The following is a 17,198-nucleotide window of genomic DNA, read 5'->3' on the forward strand; positions in this document are numbered from 1 at the left end:
TTGTGTGCCAACCATTATTATCTAGCACTGCCTTAACCCTTTTGGGCATGGAATTCACCAGAGCTCGCAGGTTGCTTCAGGAATCCTCTCCCACTCCTCCATGGTGTCATACGGATTACTGTTAATTTATTATGCTGATCTGTTCTGTACGACATCTATTGCACGTCTGTCCGTCCTGGAAGAGGGATCCCTCCTCAGTTGCTCTTCCTGAGGTTTCTACCGTTTTTTTCCCCGTTAAAGGGTTTTTTTTGGGGAGTTTTTCCTTATCCGTTGCAAGGGTCAAAAGGACAGAGGGATGTCGTATGCTGTAAAGCCCTGTGAGGCAAATTGTGATTTGTGATATTGGGCTTTATAAATAAAATTGACACCTTGCATTACCCCACCTTAAGCTTGAGGATGGCCCACAGGTGTGTTTAGGGCTGGATACATACTTGGCCAGTCCATCACCTTCACCTTCAGCTTCCTCGGCAAGGCAGATGTCATCTACTAGGTGTGTTTTGGGTCATTATCATGTTGGAAAACTTGATAATGAAAACTTGCAGCCCAGTTTCTGAAGGGGGGCGATCATGCTCTGCTTGGAATTCATGTTTCCCTAAATGAGCTGAGCTCCCCAGAGCCGGCAGCACTCATGCAGCCCCAAACCATGATGCTGCCACCACTATACTTGACTGTAAGCATGGGACAGTTGTCTTGGTGCTCTTCACCAAGGTGCCACACATGCTGAAAGAGCACCAAGACAACTGTCCCATGCTTACAGTCAAGTATAGTGGTGGCAGCAGCACTCATGCAGCCCCAAACCATGATGCTGCCCCCCTTCAGAAACTGAGCTGCAAGTTTTCATTTTCAAGTTTTCCAACATGATAATGACCCAAAACACACCTAGAAGATGGCATCTGCCTTGCTGAAGAAGCTGAAGGTGAAGGTGATGGACTGGCCAAGTACGTATCCAGCCCTAAACTCACCTGTGCACCTGTGGGGCATCCTCAAGCTGAAGGTGGAGGAGCGCAAGGTGTCTTCACATCCATCTGCTCCATGATGTCATCATGGAGTAGTGGGAGAGGATTCCTGAAGCAACCTGTGAGCTCTGGTGAATTCCATGCCCAAAAGGGTTAAGGCAGTGCTAGATAAAAATGGTTGGCACATAAAATATGGACACTTTAGGCACAATTTGGACATGTTCACTGTGGGGTGTACTCACTTATGTTGCCAGCTGTTTAGATGTTGATGGCTGTGTTGTGAGTAATTTTCAGAGGAAGGTAAATCTATACTACTATACAAGCTGTACACTGACTACTTTAAGTTATATCAAAGTGTCATTTCTATAGTGTTGTCCCATGAAAAGATATAATGAAATATTTGCAAAAATGGGAGGGGTGTACTCACTTATGTGAGATACTGTACGTGACCTAGTTCTCACTTCTTTAATAAAGTTTTCAATTCAAAAAAACAAAACATAGACTGCTGAACTAAAATCGACCAGTAGGTGGCGGTATTGCGCTTTTAACGTTCTCTTCTCTGTAAAATACAATGAAATGAATGAAAATAGATACATGAAATGATTTTTAAACTTAACACATTGATTATAATGAACTAAAACAGAACAATGACTCTACTGGTTATACCTAGGACTAGGCTTGTGACTAAGGGAGACAGGGCCTTTGCCATCTATGCGCCCCGATTATGGAACGATCTTCCTGAGGACATCAAGTTAGGCGGCTCCATATCTAATTTTAAATCTCTTCTAAAAACTTATATCTATAAAAAAGGCATTTTATTCCTGCTAATGGCAGCAGTCTAGTGCATCTATGCTCTTGTTCTCTTTTCTCCTTCTGTTTTTACTGATTTATTCATTATTGTTGTTACGTTGTTTTTATTGTTGTTTTACTATGTTATTGTCACTGTATTTTTTATTCCTTGTGCATGCACCTTGTAACTTTGTTAAGTAAGGTGCAATACAAATAAAGTTTATTATTATTATTAAAGCCTAGTTCACATTACACGATTTTCACCACGATTTTGACGTCGCAGAGGATCTTGAGAGCCACCTTAGGTCAGAGGTGAGTCGGCAGATAGTCTGCCATGACAAGTCCTCATGTGTGAACAAGCCTACGAGCAAGTCGTCCCCTTGTCTGAGACTGGGACTGGATATCTGGCATGCTAGAAAACTGGAGAAGTGTGACACGACTGACAAAGAGCATCAGCCAATGAGAGGCGGGATACATCCCACGTCAGCACACAGGAGGACGGAAGAAATGTGACGAGGACAAGCCGCAAGGTTGCCAGGTCCGCTTATTAGCCGTGACTTTGGGCTTGTTTCTAAAGTGGAGTTGCTTATTTGGGCTTGCTCTCTAAACGTCGCCTTCCTCTATATATATCCATCTAATAAGTTATTTAAACCCATTATAGTGTGTCGGGAGTCGCTTCTTTTGGGCTTGTTTCCATAGCCCTGATTGCTTGTTTCTCTCCCAAGATCTGGCAACACTGACAAGCGGGCAAGTAACAACAACAATGGTGGCATCCACAGGATCATGGGGAGCGCATTGTGTTTGGACCCAGGCCCTGGAGGCAGATCTGATTCAACACTGGAGAGAATATCCATGCTTTTACGATGTGTCGTCTCCAAGTTAAAAAGTTTGGTGACGTCAACGCATTATCTGGGGCTCTGTCGGCGAGGGCTCGGTGGAGAAATCTTGTGGTGTGCACACACAGGTCGTAACGCAGTTGGCGAGACTCCCAATGCCAGAAACACACGTCGCCAGGTATGAACACTCAAAAGATTGCAATAGTCTGTGACGAAAAACCATGTAACGCCAGTAATAGAGGACGATACACATGAATCACACAACGCAGGTTGAGTAGTGCGGCAGCAGCCGTTTAGTGTAAACAAGAACAGGGGCGAACACGGACACAGAGGAAGTGACGCCCGGTAAGTGACGTATGGTCACTATGACAACCACAAACACTACTGGCGTCACCCCTTTTTCTCACAAAACACACAGTCCCCTCCCCATTGCTAACAGAACATCAAAAATATATATGGAACATCAGGTACCACAACAACCAAGGCCACACAACAGACCTGCAAGGCAAAACAAAACATTAGTTCATTGATAAACCTCAAAGTCCTCCAGATACTGCGGCGCACGCCGCTGGCGCCCTGAGCGTCGAGGCGCAGCATCAGATGCACAAGCAGGCACATCCTCGCCCGGGGGGCTGTCCCCAGGTTCAATGCCACCATCATGAGGCGGGCATAGTGCAGGCAGGGGCTCGGCAACGACATCAAGGTTAGGAGGGCAAGGAGCAGGTGGGGGCTCAGCAATAGCCGGAGGGATATCAGGACAGTGTGGGGCAGGGATGTCCACGTCCTCATCAGATGCAAGATCCCCCATGAGAGTCCCAGAAGTCAGGCCGGGACCCTCCACCTTGTAACAGTCACACAACCTAACTCTGTAGGAGGTACGATGAAGTTGAGTCCCCGTGAACTTCTGGATATTGCACCATGACCCATCCACGCTTGTGACAAGGTACCTGTCACATGCCTTTGACTTGTTCCTATCGCCGTACAGGTACACCAGGTCCCCGGACCGGATGGCGGGAGGCATGGCCACACGACCAGAGGGCACCTTCGACTTCACGCTGTACGGATGGTTGGCGACACACTCCGAGTGTTGTTTCAGGATGAGGTCCTGATCGACCACAGGTAACTGCCTATGGGAGAACTGGTCACGCTGAAGCAGCATTTCCCAGGAAGACAACCCACGTGACCTAACACGACTGTTCAGGTGGGCTGTGGCGACAGAAAGTAACAGGGGGGGTAACAGCCCTACAGTTAGGCTCGAGACGCAGGATCTCCCCCTGGATCTCTTGAATGGCTCTCTCCGTCACCGGGTTCTTGTTGACATTCTTGGCATTACCCACTTCAACAACCAATCTGTGTGCGGCGAGGCCCACATCCCTTGCCAAGGCAGCAAAACCAGGGGCAGGGTCAGTCCTGACTACAGCAAAGGGGCCATCGAGAGGGCACAGGCCCACACATAAGCGTGTCAGGGCCTCCCCGAGAGTGTCTACTCTCGTCGTCGATGAGGCATGCCAGTGTGGCGACGTTCAGGTAACGTTTCACATCACGAATGTCAGTCAGTTTCTTAGAAGGACGTGTGCCCTGACGGAGATGAGCACGGGTCCGTCTGAGGTCAGAGCACTCCGCCTGTAGGCCCAGCCATGCCGACCTGTTCGTGAAGGGCAACTTAGCAGTCCAACGCACAACATCCTCTGCTGTGATCTGGCGCACGACGGAGTCGGAGTTTGAACAGACGAAGGCACACACTTGGCAGGTGGGGCTGTCACACTCAGGCGCGTTGCGGCTGGCGAAATCAGATGGTAGGATAGCTGCCCCCGCCACATGCCGGATGAGCACTTGGAACCGACTAGCGGTGGACAGAAAGGAAGTGACACGAGGGCACGCTGAGAATTCTCCCCTGCACAGCTTCTCAAAAGCTTGTACACATGGCTTGCTGTCTGTCAAAACACAAGCTTTCTGAGATGACTGGGTTATGTAAGGGGCGAAGTGTTTCACCGCCGCAGCTATGGACAAGGTCTCGACCTCACACGGCAGCCAGGAGCTCTGGTTCTGGCACAACTTCGCGCTGAAGTAGCCAGCGACCCTCACAGTGTCCTTGCAGGTGATATACAGCGTAGCACCCAGGCCTGGTTCCCCTGAAAGCGCCATCAGTTACAATCCACAGTTGGTCTGGAAGCGTGATAGCACGTGCTGAGGATAGCGCTTTTTGACCAGAGGTGAAGACGTTATGCAGCTCGTCTGACCACAGGATCACCTCCTTCGACTCACGCCCGGCCACCGCGTCATCCAACGGAGCCAGTACCGCGGCGCAGTTCCTCATCACGCGAGCCAGCACTTTGTATGCGCCAATGAATGAACGCAAGCCTGTCAAAGTCTTAGGTGGGGGGCCAGAGCAGAGATGTGGTGAGGACTGGCACGGATTGTTCCCTGACGCCAGACCCAGCCCAGGATGGAGGTCTGTACAGGGGCAACAGTGGTCTTGGTGGCAGATAGGTTCAGACCACAGCGTTGTAGGGCAGAAAGAACCCGCCTCCAGACAGCTAGCAAGTCCTCAAGAGTGTCCGCGCCGCAATACAGGTCGTCTGCCACTTTGGCCACATGGCCCTGTTCAAGGAGATCTCCAAAGACTCTGCATGTTAACTCCTCCAGCGCCGTCTCGGACCCTGGCATGCCCATAGCACTCCGCACGTACACACGGACACCCTTAAAGGGCGTGACGACCCCACAGTACTTCCATGAGTCTCTGGATAAAAGGATCTGGTAGAAGGCTTTGGTCAGGTCTGTGGCGATGATGTATTTCCACTGGGCTATGAGGCGCAGAGTGGAGTCAACATCAGGCATCAGAGAGGGTTGGGGCTTACTGTATCGGCCGACATCTGCAAAGGCTGTGACCAGGCGGAAACCGCCGCCAGGCTTCTTGAGGAGGAATGAAGGATTGACATATTCCACCGTGATGTCGACGTCCTCGGGCCTCCTGAAGATGCCCATGCCCTCCAACACGTCAAACTGAGCCTGGAGCTCTTGCAGCTGACCCCTGGAGTATTGTGGAACCCTCCCCTTGCGTTGTGGGGGTAGGACGGGACCCATGTTCACCCTGGCCTGGAATGGCCCCACGGCACCATTGTATCCTTTAAAGTGGGGATCAAACACGCTGTCAAACTCTCTGTGCAGGGCGCAGAACTTATCCCTGATGTCAGGAGGCATGACGTCATCAGGGTCAAGAGCAACAGGGTCAGAGGACAAGGCTGATCTGGTCGTCGCAACCAGTCTGGGGGGGTCGGCCAGCACAGCAGCGTCGCTGAGTGAGGGGATATATGTCGCGCGAACACGACACAAGTGGTCGCTCTTCTGAACCAGCCGTGGTTCGCCAGTGAGATTTGGGACACGGATTCTTCCTGACACACCCCGCAGCAAGGTAGGAGTAGGCCATTGGCATGAGCCTGACTGGTCATGCGAGACGTCCACATGAGGTTCAATAGCCAGTTCACAGTCCACATCACACAGTTCAGACGGCAGCTCGAGCTCGATGTACCCCCCGGGCCACACAGTATATTTTTCCGGGGCATGGACCACATGTGCGCGCCGCACAGCGTGCCTGTCCATAGGTGTCTGGAGGGTGCCGTAGCTGTAGATATCCTCACCCAAACATATCTGGTGTTTGGCTGGTCTGATGGAGACGTCGTTCTTTTCCATGAAAGGAATCCCAGCTAGTATGTCAGAGTCAAGATTTTTAACGACGAGACCCTCGAAGTAGAGGTTGTGGCCGTCTCTCTGGAAGTGTGTCCGTGTCCGTGTCATACCTTTGTTTGATGAGCTTTGGCAGATCAGCATGTATGAGGCGGAGCCATGTGAGGACAACAAAGTTCTCAAGTGAGGGCGTTAACTCCTCATCCTCAGTCACAACATCTCCCATGTGGCTGATGCCGGAATCCTTATGCAGTAAGTTGTCGTCAGTAAAAGCCATCAGACGTTGATATAAATCCTCTGGTCTCTCATCAGGTTCCCGTTTGATAGCCGCAAGGTCAATGAAGTGGGCTCCAGTGCACTGAAAGCCGTAATGTAGGCGAATAGCTTGCCATATGCTGTCAATGGAAATGGAGTTTCTGACAATGCTGTGACGAGAGATGACAGGACAGCAATTAGCAATCTGTCCCAGCATGAGCTCCAGCATGGCCACCTTGCGTTCTTTAGTGCGACGTTGGGCAGCAGGAACTGGGTCGACGTCATCTGTAAATCCTCGGCATGGAGACGTTTTGGATATCTTCTCCCATTCTGCACCATTGAGCAGAAATGGGGCAAATTCACCGTCAAGTGACAGTGTGTACAACAGGTTCTGGCGCCAGTTCTCAAAAGAGTTCACAGTTTCAGTCTTGGTAAGACACCATTGCTTCAGTGCTCTGTGTGAATTAGCCATGTTGTGCACTTAGCTACCGTTACCTCAACTGCGTCTAGTTGTAGACGTCACTACACTGTGATTCCCCTGACAGGGTAGTTATCGTTATGACTTCGGTAGTTGATAATATCCTCGGGTCGTATGTTCAGGAAGCGCTGCCACCACGCCAGTAATAGAGGACAATACACATGAATCACACAACGCAGGTTGAGTAGTGCGGCAGCAGCCGCTTAGTGTAAACAAGAACAGGGGCGAACACGGACACAGAGGAAGTGACGCCCGGTAACTATAACAACCACACCGTACATAGCGGAAGTGACGTATGGTCACTCTGACAACCACAAACACTACTGCCGTAATGTGAACTAGCCTTAAGAGCAACCGCTAAAGGTTCAATTGCAAGGTTGAACAAAAGGGGCGACGAGGCAACCCTACCATGTGCCCCTCTAGAGGAGGAAATATTTTGACACAACATTATTTGTACGAACTGCTGCTTGTGCTGTTGAATATAAGACTTTTATCCAGGATATGAAGCCAGGGCTGAATCCAAATTGGCCAAGAGCTGTAAGTAGATAGTCAAATTCAATGCGGTCAAATGCTTTGTGTGCATCTAGTGATCTGAGGACCTCTGCAGAAGGGCCAGGGTTTGAATAAACTATATTATATAGGCGTCTAAGGTTACCAAATGATACCTTTCATGAACCCTGCCTGGTCAGGGTGGATAATTTTGTTCAAGACAGTTTCCAGGCGCAGGGCTAGGGCTTTGGAAAGTATTTTGTTATCACAGCAGACTAGACTAACTGGCCAATATGAGTCACATTTTGTTGGGTCTCTACCCTTTTTAAGGAGGACTGATATAACAGCTTGTGACAAGGTAAGGGGGAGAGACCCTAGACGGAATGCTTCTGCATATACCTCACGTAGTACAGGTGTTATTTTGCTGGCAAATTTCTTATAAAATTCAATGGGGAGGCTGTCAGGCCCTGGGGCTCTCCCACTCCTCATAGCTTTAATTGCACAATCAATTTCGGCATTAGAGATATCCCCCTCCAGAGATGCAGCATCGTCCGGGCTCAGTGTTAGGAGTTTAAGGTCCTTAAAGAAGTCTGTGATAGCAGGGCCATCAGTAGCCTCTGAAGAGTAAAGATTCTCATAGAAATTCTTAAACTGTTCATTAATGCCTTCCTGGTCTGAAATAGTTTCTCCAGTTGTTGCTGTGATTCCTGATATTAAACTATCTGCTGCAGACTGTCTTAACTGGTGAGAAAGTAATTTACTTGCACGTTCTCCATGCTCATAGTGGGCCTGTCTAGATCTCAAATAGAGGTCCTCTATATAAACAGATATCAAGGAGTCATACTCCAACAGCAACTTGATGTGTTCCTTATATAACTCAGCACATGGCTTGGTTGAGTGTTTTTTATCGATGTCGCTGATGAAGCTTACGAGTTCTGTCATACGTTTTGTCCTTCTCCTATTCATACTAATTGTATAAGATATAACTTGGCCGCAAAAAAACACTTCCATAGCCTCCCACATTGTGCCCATACTTGTCCCTGATTGGCGGTTGGTTTCCAGAAAGATATCTATATGTGTAGAAATATAGTTAATGAAATCTCTGTCTGACAATAAGCGTGGGTTGAGACGCCAAATTCGTTGTGGGGGTACATGGTCAGGGAAACAGAGCTGCAGTTCCACTCAGCTGTGATCTGAAACAATGATGGTCTCATTATCAGTAGATTTGAGGCAAGAAAGTAACTTTTTGTCTAAGAGGAAGTAATCTATTCTCAAGTACGACTGTTGGGCAGCAGAGAAAAAAAAAAATTGCTTCACTGTAGGATTCTTAAATCTCCAGTGGTCCACCATCCCATTGTCCTCAACGAAAGAGTTCACAACACGAGCAGAGTTTGACAGTGGTCTAGTGGGTATAGCAGAGCGATCCACAGTGTGATTAAGCACACAGTTAAAGTCTGCGCCTAAAATGAGGTGATGGGAATTCAAATCTGGAGGTAAATAGAATAGATTACTGAAAAAATCAGAGTCATCCCAGTTGGGCGCATAAATGCATGCCAACACAACAGGTGTATTATAGCAAACTGTGTAAAATAATAAAAAACGGCCATTATAACAACAAAAACAAAACTAACAAAAGGCTAAACACTGCACAGCTATTAAATACATTCCAAGATGTGGATGGAGAATTCCTTTCACTATATTACCAATTTCGTTCCGCCCTTGCTGTTGTTAAAATGTCTTCATTATCTCCTACAAGCATAGATTGGCAGCTGTGGCTCAGAGGAAGAGTGGGTCGTCCATTCATCGGAAGATCAGCGGTTTGATCACTGGCTCCTCCAGTCTGCATGTCAGAGTATCCTTGGGCAAGATACTGAACCGCAGTTTCCTCCCGATAGCTGTTCCATTGGTGTGTGAGTGTGTGTGAATGGTGACTGAGTAGCAGGTGTTCCCATGTATGGTAGCCTCGGCCACCAGTGCGTGAATGGGTGAATGTGACATGTCGTGTAAAAAAGTGCTTTGAGTGGTCAGAAGTCTAGAAAAGCGCTTTACAAGTGCAGTTAATTTACCATTAAAATCGCTTGAACTAGGCACACTACCTCCACGATTTCCAGTGGTGCTGCTCCATTTTGTTGATATACGTAAGCTTTCAGAAAACGTGCACAAATATGGAATAGAATGAAATAGGGACAGAAAGCTCTATCCATCTCAGTTTTTGTGTCTATAATTGAGCATAAATGAGCCCTTAGTATCAACAGTAGGAAGAAAGCAACTGGCCTCCAGTTTTGACAATGCACTGGTAAATAATGATGAATAAGGCAATACTGTGCACAGACCCATGGGACCACAACTCAGTGGAGGTAACAGAGAGAATGTCAATACTGTATGTACAGGCACTGTTGTTCTACACACTAACTACTGTAAATATTGTAGTAGTCAACTTCTGAACTAGTCGAATATCTTTTCCACACATAGTTAAATGGTCCAATCTACAACAGACATGGTATTCCTATATTGACCTCTGGACACCAGTCTTATTAAATGGAAGTCCACAGCTCTAATATGTGTATGTACCATTTGTCTTATTACACATTTGTAGTATGGAAAAGGTTTGAGAAACCCTGTTCTTATTTATACTTGTAGTATCTCTTCAGTCTTCCTTTCCATCCATCTGTCTGTGTCTCTGTGTGACTGCCTAGTCCCACTTCATGTCATCTCTCCATCAGGGCAGCCTCCTCACCAAACCTCGTTGCAAGCCGTTTCCAGATGCCACCCCAGTATCTGACTGTGCGGTATGTCCCAGCCATTCTCAGGGGAGGGGTGTCTCACCACAATCAGGCTTCACCCCTCCCCACTGCTCTGCTTGCTGCCATCAGTTCTGGTCTCTTCCTTTCCAAAATCTACATGTCTGTGTTTTTGCCTCTCTGGGAATGAAAAGGTTTCATTGTCCAATGAAGTGTTCTTTCATACCTGTGGGAGCTACAGTTGCTACAACATACAGCTTGACTGTAAAGCAAGAACCAGGTTTAGCAGAATGTAGGCTCTCAAAGATTGGTTTTACTTGGGCATATATCAGGTACTGGAATATCTTATTTTTTGAGGTTCAGGCCTGTGTCATGCTCCCCTGTGATTTCCTTTTCCTCCCTAACTTTTTAACAGGCTGTCCATCTCCGTGCTTGCTGTGTGTCTCATTGTGTCTCATTGTTGTGGGTGTCTCAGCTTGTGTTTTTCTAAATGTCCGTTCAACCACTGTTGTCCCCTCTGCCCTTTTTCTGATAGTCTCACTATATTTCCTCTTGCATCTTTGGTTGCCAGGTGGTTGACTAGAGGTAGGACTTTCTTCCAGGCATACTTCCACTGTCAGTCCTTGTATCTCTTTGGGGTTAAAGGGTCAATCATTGAATAACATGGGGCTGAAAACTGCTGCTGCTCTGCTCACTACAGATGATCATGTGGACAGACTGTAAAATTTGGTTGGATTTCCTGGCACTGAATGGGTTCAAATCCTTTTTAAATGATAGATTATTTTGTGTTTACATACTTGAGTGAACAAAAATGATAAGGAGTTCCGCAGAGTTTAATTCTAGGGCCTCCTCTGTTCAAAGTCTAGTCAGTGATTGGATGTGCTACAAAGAAGGAATTTAAGGACATACAGTACATAATGGCACAGGTGGTTTTCAGACATTTCACTTGTGCAATTTAAATTGTGTAAAAACATCAATGTCACATTTAACATAACATGTGCAACACTGTTTCAAGAATAAATTCACACACATACCCATGTTTAACATTTCAAAGTGATGAATTCATAAAGAGGCCAAAATGCTAGGTTTATTTACAAATGGAAACAGCCATCTAATGTTGGACCTAATTTTTAAAGATAAGTACTATAAAAAAATCTACAAAATATAATCATGTGAAAACACAACAGGTTGAATGAAAGAATTTTTTTTCAGGAAGCAGATGAGGTAGCAGGTATCATAGACGCCCCCCCAAAAAAATCACATGGAGGCATATTTCACGTGAAATCTTATATTTCACATTATTTGCAATGTTATGTCACTCATGACTTTGGTATTTGTATAGTCCCTGCTCTACCACCACATTAAAGATATCGTGAAAATTAAAGGATTTATGTCCTAAGGAAGACCTAGGAATGTATGTTAGATCACTGTACTAGCCACCTGTGTGTAATATACATACTTCTCACCAAAATAACATATATGTGGATGAAAAACATGATTATTATTATTTTTTTCCCCAGGACAGAAAATACAGGCGTACAACGTCAAAGTGAGAAGTCAGTGGATGTCGCCAAGCATTCCTATCATAACTGTTATTTCTTTAATCAACCAGCTTTGTGTATTCTCTTCTTCTTGAATGACCCCGAGTTTCTCTCATCAATATAGCCATTATCATTAATTTTACTTCCACTGATAGAGGCTGACAGGAGATGAACTGCAGCCCTGCGACTCAACCTAACAATTTGTTTTTGTCAAAGTTACACAAGGTGTTTAATTATCCAGAACATGAACCATTTGGGATTACAGGTTAGGAAATAATAAATGCTAGCTTGACAGTCAAGAGGACAAATGCAGGAAATGAGCTCAAGAGATCTCTGTCGTCCCAGTGGCCTCCCAGCCCATAGGTAGCAAGCTAAGAGGTCACACCTAATTTGTCTGCCAGACAGCAGGAACACTACGGGAGAGCGGGAAGTTAATGTTCATGCTTTCATGCCTCTGTGCCAAAAGTATATTCCTATTCCTCATTTCTGCCGTGAGGGTAGCCATGATGGCGTAACTCTCCTGTCCTTATACTAGTTTCTGAACTAGTGTTGAGGTGGGAAAAGGTGGTAAAAGGTTCCAGACACTGACGCAGAAATGAAAGTTTTTCTCTCACTAAGGAGAGCTATGCAGTTTTTCTTATCTCTTTCTTACCCTGTTTGTATTTGTTCAAGGCAAGTGGTCCAGATGAAAGTAAACAGCTCTCTGTGTAAACTCTTACTGTGCTGTGATTAACTGCTCACCGTAGCCTCTTACTGCAGCCATTTACATTTGCAATGAAAGCTTTTGTCAGCCTCTTTTGGTGTTGGATTTGATTAAACAAGATAATGTTATAAATTCGATTAATATCAACGTTGGTTACAGTAGGCTCGCACCAAGGAGTCACAAAGCAGGGGAGCCTTAAGGTACACAGCACAGAGCAGTCAAAGCTGGGAGCAGTTGGAAGAGCAGGGTGTTCCCCCCTTAAATGCAACGCATGTTTACTAGTGGATGATTACTCTGATAACCATTCAGAGGAAGTACCTGTTTGTGCCAGATGCTATTAATTTTCTAGTGAATGAAAATGACCAGACTTGAGCCTGGAATTAAAGTAACTTCTACAGTCTTTGTGACTGTAACTTTTTTTGCCCTGTGACTGGCCGCTAGTCATTCTGTGCTGTCAATGACTGTGTCCACCTCTCTGTTATAGCTCTCCATGCTCTTCACTGAGGAGTGTGATAAGGTGCGGGACCTGATGCATGTTCACTCCTTCAGCTACGACTTCCACCTGAGAGTGGTTCATCAGTACTTGGTTGGCTGTCACATGACGCTACGCCAGGGCTACCAACTCACAGACTTCCTAGATGACTTCATCTCCCATCACCCAGACATTCCAAAGTTTGGCCGCAACCACGTCTTCCAAGGTGACTTTGGTGTAAAGTAATATTTAAAGTCACCCTGCAACTCCCAGTACTCTGGACATCTAGAATCAGCAGAATTATGCATATTCACTAACTGTTTGCACTTGAAGGAGCAAGCAAATAAATACATTAGAATACCATGTGATTAACTCTCTGTGGAGAAAGAGTACAGTGCTAGCTAACTCTGCTGTCTTGGCTTTGGCCTAAGATGTGCAAAAATATACTAATTGCCCCTAAGGCCCAAACACTAAACTGATTTACGGGAAGTATCAGTGATGAGGGCCCCCTGTTGTATTTCCTGACATTGGTGTGTCTCGGACAGAAAGTTGTACCTGGACACACCACAAAGGCTACAGCCTATGGTCAACCAGCATGCATGTTCTGCGCCTACGTGAGAGGAAATAACTTTCAACACCAGCAGACAGCAGTAGTCTGTATTCATCATTAAAAAAGGGAAACTGCAAGATTGTCTTTACACTAGTCAGCCAGTTAGCATAACACAGCACAATCCAATGTTGTAAAGAGCAGAACATTTTACCGTGCAACAGTGAAAAATAACACAAAAAATCAGGAAATGTTTCTGTGGAAGAACTCAATGGCCAAAGAAAACTAATACGACCTCATATAACAAGTTTGTTTTGGTCTCACTCCCTCTTGATTTTAGCGGTTTGTTTACTTTCCTCACCTCTGTTTCTTTCCTTGTGCGCTAAGCTGCACTGCCAATGACCGCCAGTGACACAAATGGGCTCCACTGTCACCGATGAATTGGCCAAAAATAAAAAATAAAATAGGCAGTGTGGGACACACTGCACCAACGAGGGCAAACAGACGTTCACTAACGGCCGACCGTTGGCTTGGTGTGTCAGAGCCTTACAGTGTATTAGAATTCAAGCCTCAGGCTTTGACCACATCTGTCAAAATCTCTGTTGATAGGACACACGCTGAAATAATGCTGTTATTCCTGTGACTTGCTGATATTTAGAAACTAGCTTCTCAGAAACAAATGTGAGCAGCAGTGACAGAGAGGTAAGAGGGTCGGGCTGGGTATTGTTTGCAAATGGCAGTGCTACCAGAGCAGTACTTGTAGGTTGTGGGACATACACATGCCCTTGTTTATGAAACCAAACAAATACTCAATACTTAAGCATTAATTTCACATGATTTTGTCAAAATCTTAAGTTAGAACAGTTTTCAAACTTATATCAAGAACTATCTGATTATGTAATGAATAAACAAGCCTAAGACTAGCACAAGAGCTAAGTAATGGTACTTAGAGTAGAGTAGCACCGAGGCTACTAATTCTACCTGTGTCGTCATCTAGTAGCTACTACATGCTCAGGCTTTTAAAGCACTGTGGTTGGGCAGAAAGAACTAGGCCATCTAGTGATTATCTTTGAGAGTCTCTTATCCTTGTGTATATCAGGTAGCTTCTCTATCTCCACTGGGATGATAACTGCTCATCAGCTCTACAACTATATCACTGATCATGCCAGCACCTACGGCATGAAGCCGCTCCGCATGTCCAAGGCTGCAGTCACCACTGACAGCAAGAAAGGGACGCCTGACCTGCACGAGTATGCACTAGTGGCTTTGTGGAACAGGTAAAAATACTTTAGAATTAGAAAGTATGCAGTATATTGTCAGTACAGAAGCAGCTTCATTTGAACCCCATCTGAATTCTCTTTTGTCTTGCTTTAGTTCGGGTTCTTACAAGGATCTGGAGGGCCTGCACCACCATGACGACTTTGACGTGTCCCTAGTGGTGTGTCACAATGCTGCCCCCTTTGAGGAACAGTCAGATGGGGAAAGGCATTTGTTGAGGTAATGAGATATGAACGAACATATTAACGAGGACTAAGACTTCACCTTGGCTTTTTTTCTGAAATTGATTTTTATTAATCAAATGATTGAAATAAATAGTGACTTGTTAATGAAAAGAACTGGTCATAGCAGCCTGAGTTATGCCTCTGTGCTGGCGATAACCGTGGCCAGAGGCATTATGTTTTCAGGTTGTCCATACATCCATCTGTCCCATTCTCTCACAACTGTCAAATTGGGTCAGGTCTCTATTTCTTTCTCATGTGTGATATCTCAAGGACACTTTGAGGGAATTTCTTCAACTTTGGCACAAACATCCACTTCGACTAAATGGTCCAAGGTCACTGTAACCTTGTCTGTTTTATTTTCATGAACATGATATCTCAAGAGCGCCTTGAGGGGATTTATTCAAATTTGGCACAGACATCCTCTTGGACTCAACGTGAAACTGATTAGAATTTGGTGGTCAAAGGTAAAGGTCACCGACATTGCATCCATCTCATTCTTGTGAATTTGATATCTAAAGAAAACCTTGAGGGAATTTCCTGATATTTGTTGCAATGGACTCAGCGATAAGCTGATTAGAATTTTTTGGTCAAAGGTCAAGGTCACTGTGACCCCACAAAACATGTTTTTGGCCAAAACTAACTAAAAAAAATGTAACTGGATAAAATTGGAAGTGATGACATTTTATATTCACAAGGTCAAAGGTGAAGTTCACTGTGACATCATAATATTCTGCATACAGCTATTTTCTGGTCATTATTTAACATCATAACTCAGGAACAGATGGGGAGATATTTCCGTTTTCACCAAACACTTTCGGTATAATACCTTTGGAACCAAAAATAACCCTTCAGACGTGGTACCTACACCCTAGGCTACACCCTTGGTCCGTTGAGCATTTCCACCGAAAAGAGTACTCTTAAATGTTGGTAAGGTTGTTGTCACTCACTGCTCCTTCCAGTACTCACTGTTTTTTCTCATCACCACTGACACAGATGGAAGTGTCCACCTTGTTTATCATCCACAGAACGAGGTTGCTCACCAACATCCTACTATCCAACTATTAAATGGAGAAGCCTCTGTCCCTCTGTCCGTCCGTCTGTCTGTTTGTCATCATTCGTTTTCCTCCTCACTGCTTTGACCTACTTCTCTGAACTTGCACATAGGCTTTCATCTTGGTCATGTGCAGACAGCCACGATGCCGTTTTTGCATTTTTCCCACATTTCTACTGTTTATATTTGCGTTTTTGTCCACTACCCATTCATACTGTGAGCACCATTAGCAGCACGAGCTGCGCATGCCACTTCGAAAACACCTCCGCTGGGACCACAGTTTGGCTGGGAAGCCTTTATCTCCAACACTTGCGGATCGAAACCTGTATGTGTGTCCCTGTGTGCCCGCGCACGCGTGTGCCTCCGTGCCATCAGCCAAAACTATGCTCCATATGTGTGTACCTGTGTGCCCGTGCACGGCCCTGCGCATGCGCGTGCCTCTGTGCCGTCAGCCAAAACTATGCTACATGTATTTTGCCATAAAGCATGTTTCTAAATACAGTGTGCATTGTTTGTCTTACATTAATATTTATTACACAGTGCATTTACAGTGCTCTCATTTTGCATCTCCTCTAATATGCTGTTTTTGATTTCTTATTCCTCTATACATAACACATCCCCGGTTATGGACTAGTTTTTAGAATAGAATACACTGCTTAAAAAAAAATGAAGGGAACACGTAATGGACAAAGTACAACACCAAGTCAGTTAAACTTCAGGGATATCAGTATGTCCCTTTAGGAAGCACAAGTGATTGTGAATCAGTTTCAGCTCGTCTGGTGCAAATGAAAGCGATAACAGGTGCAATGAAGAGGCAAAAGCAGGACAACCCCCAAAAAGGGAATGGTTTTATACGTGGTGGCCCCAGACAATTGTTCTCTCCTTATCCTTCCTTAGTGATTCTTCTCTAGTTCTGTGTTCTGCTGATGTCCTTGTCACTACTTGTAGGATGAGGCAATACCTGCAGCTACTGGTGCGCATGTTTCTGACCAAACGGGTCAAAGTCAGAAACAGACTCCATAAGGGTGGATTGAGGGCCCAAAGTCTAGTGGGACCTGTGCTCACCGCAAAGCACCGTGCAGCTCGATTGGCATTTGCCAGGGAACACCAGAATTGGCAGATCCAGCACTGACACCCCGTTGTCTTTACAGATG

At 45.6% G+C, this 17,198-nt stretch overlaps 1 protein-coding gene across 7 annotated transcripts in view; it reads left to right on the forward strand.

Moving 5' to 3' along the window:
• Window positions 1–17,198, forward strand: part of szt2 (SZT2 subunit of KICSTOR complex) — a 442,490-nt gene that overhangs the window by 413,493 nt on the left and 11,799 nt on the right. For 6 of the 7 annotated variants that reach the window (XM_050055637.1, XM_050055638.1, XM_050055644.1 and 3 more), the window contains 4 exons: window positions 10,211–10,276; window positions 12,957–13,170; window positions 14,591–14,768; window positions 14,866–14,988. In XM_050055637.1, the coding sequence (XP_049911594.1) occupies window positions 10,211–10,276; window positions 12,957–13,170; window positions 14,591–14,768; window positions 14,866–14,988 (581 nt within the window). The remainder of the gene's footprint in view (window positions 1–10,210; window positions 10,277–12,956; window positions 13,171–14,590; window positions 14,769–14,865; window positions 14,989–17,198) is intronic. The other variant, XM_050055643.1, reaches the window with a different exon arrangement.

The sequence above is a fragment of the Epinephelus moara genome, chromosome 10 (assembly GCF_006386435.1).
Source record: "Epinephelus moara isolate mb chromosome 10, YSFRI_EMoa_1.0, whole genome shotgun sequence".
NCBI classification, from domain to species: domain Eukaryota; kingdom Metazoa; phylum Chordata; class Actinopteri; order Perciformes; family Serranidae; genus Epinephelus; species Epinephelus moara.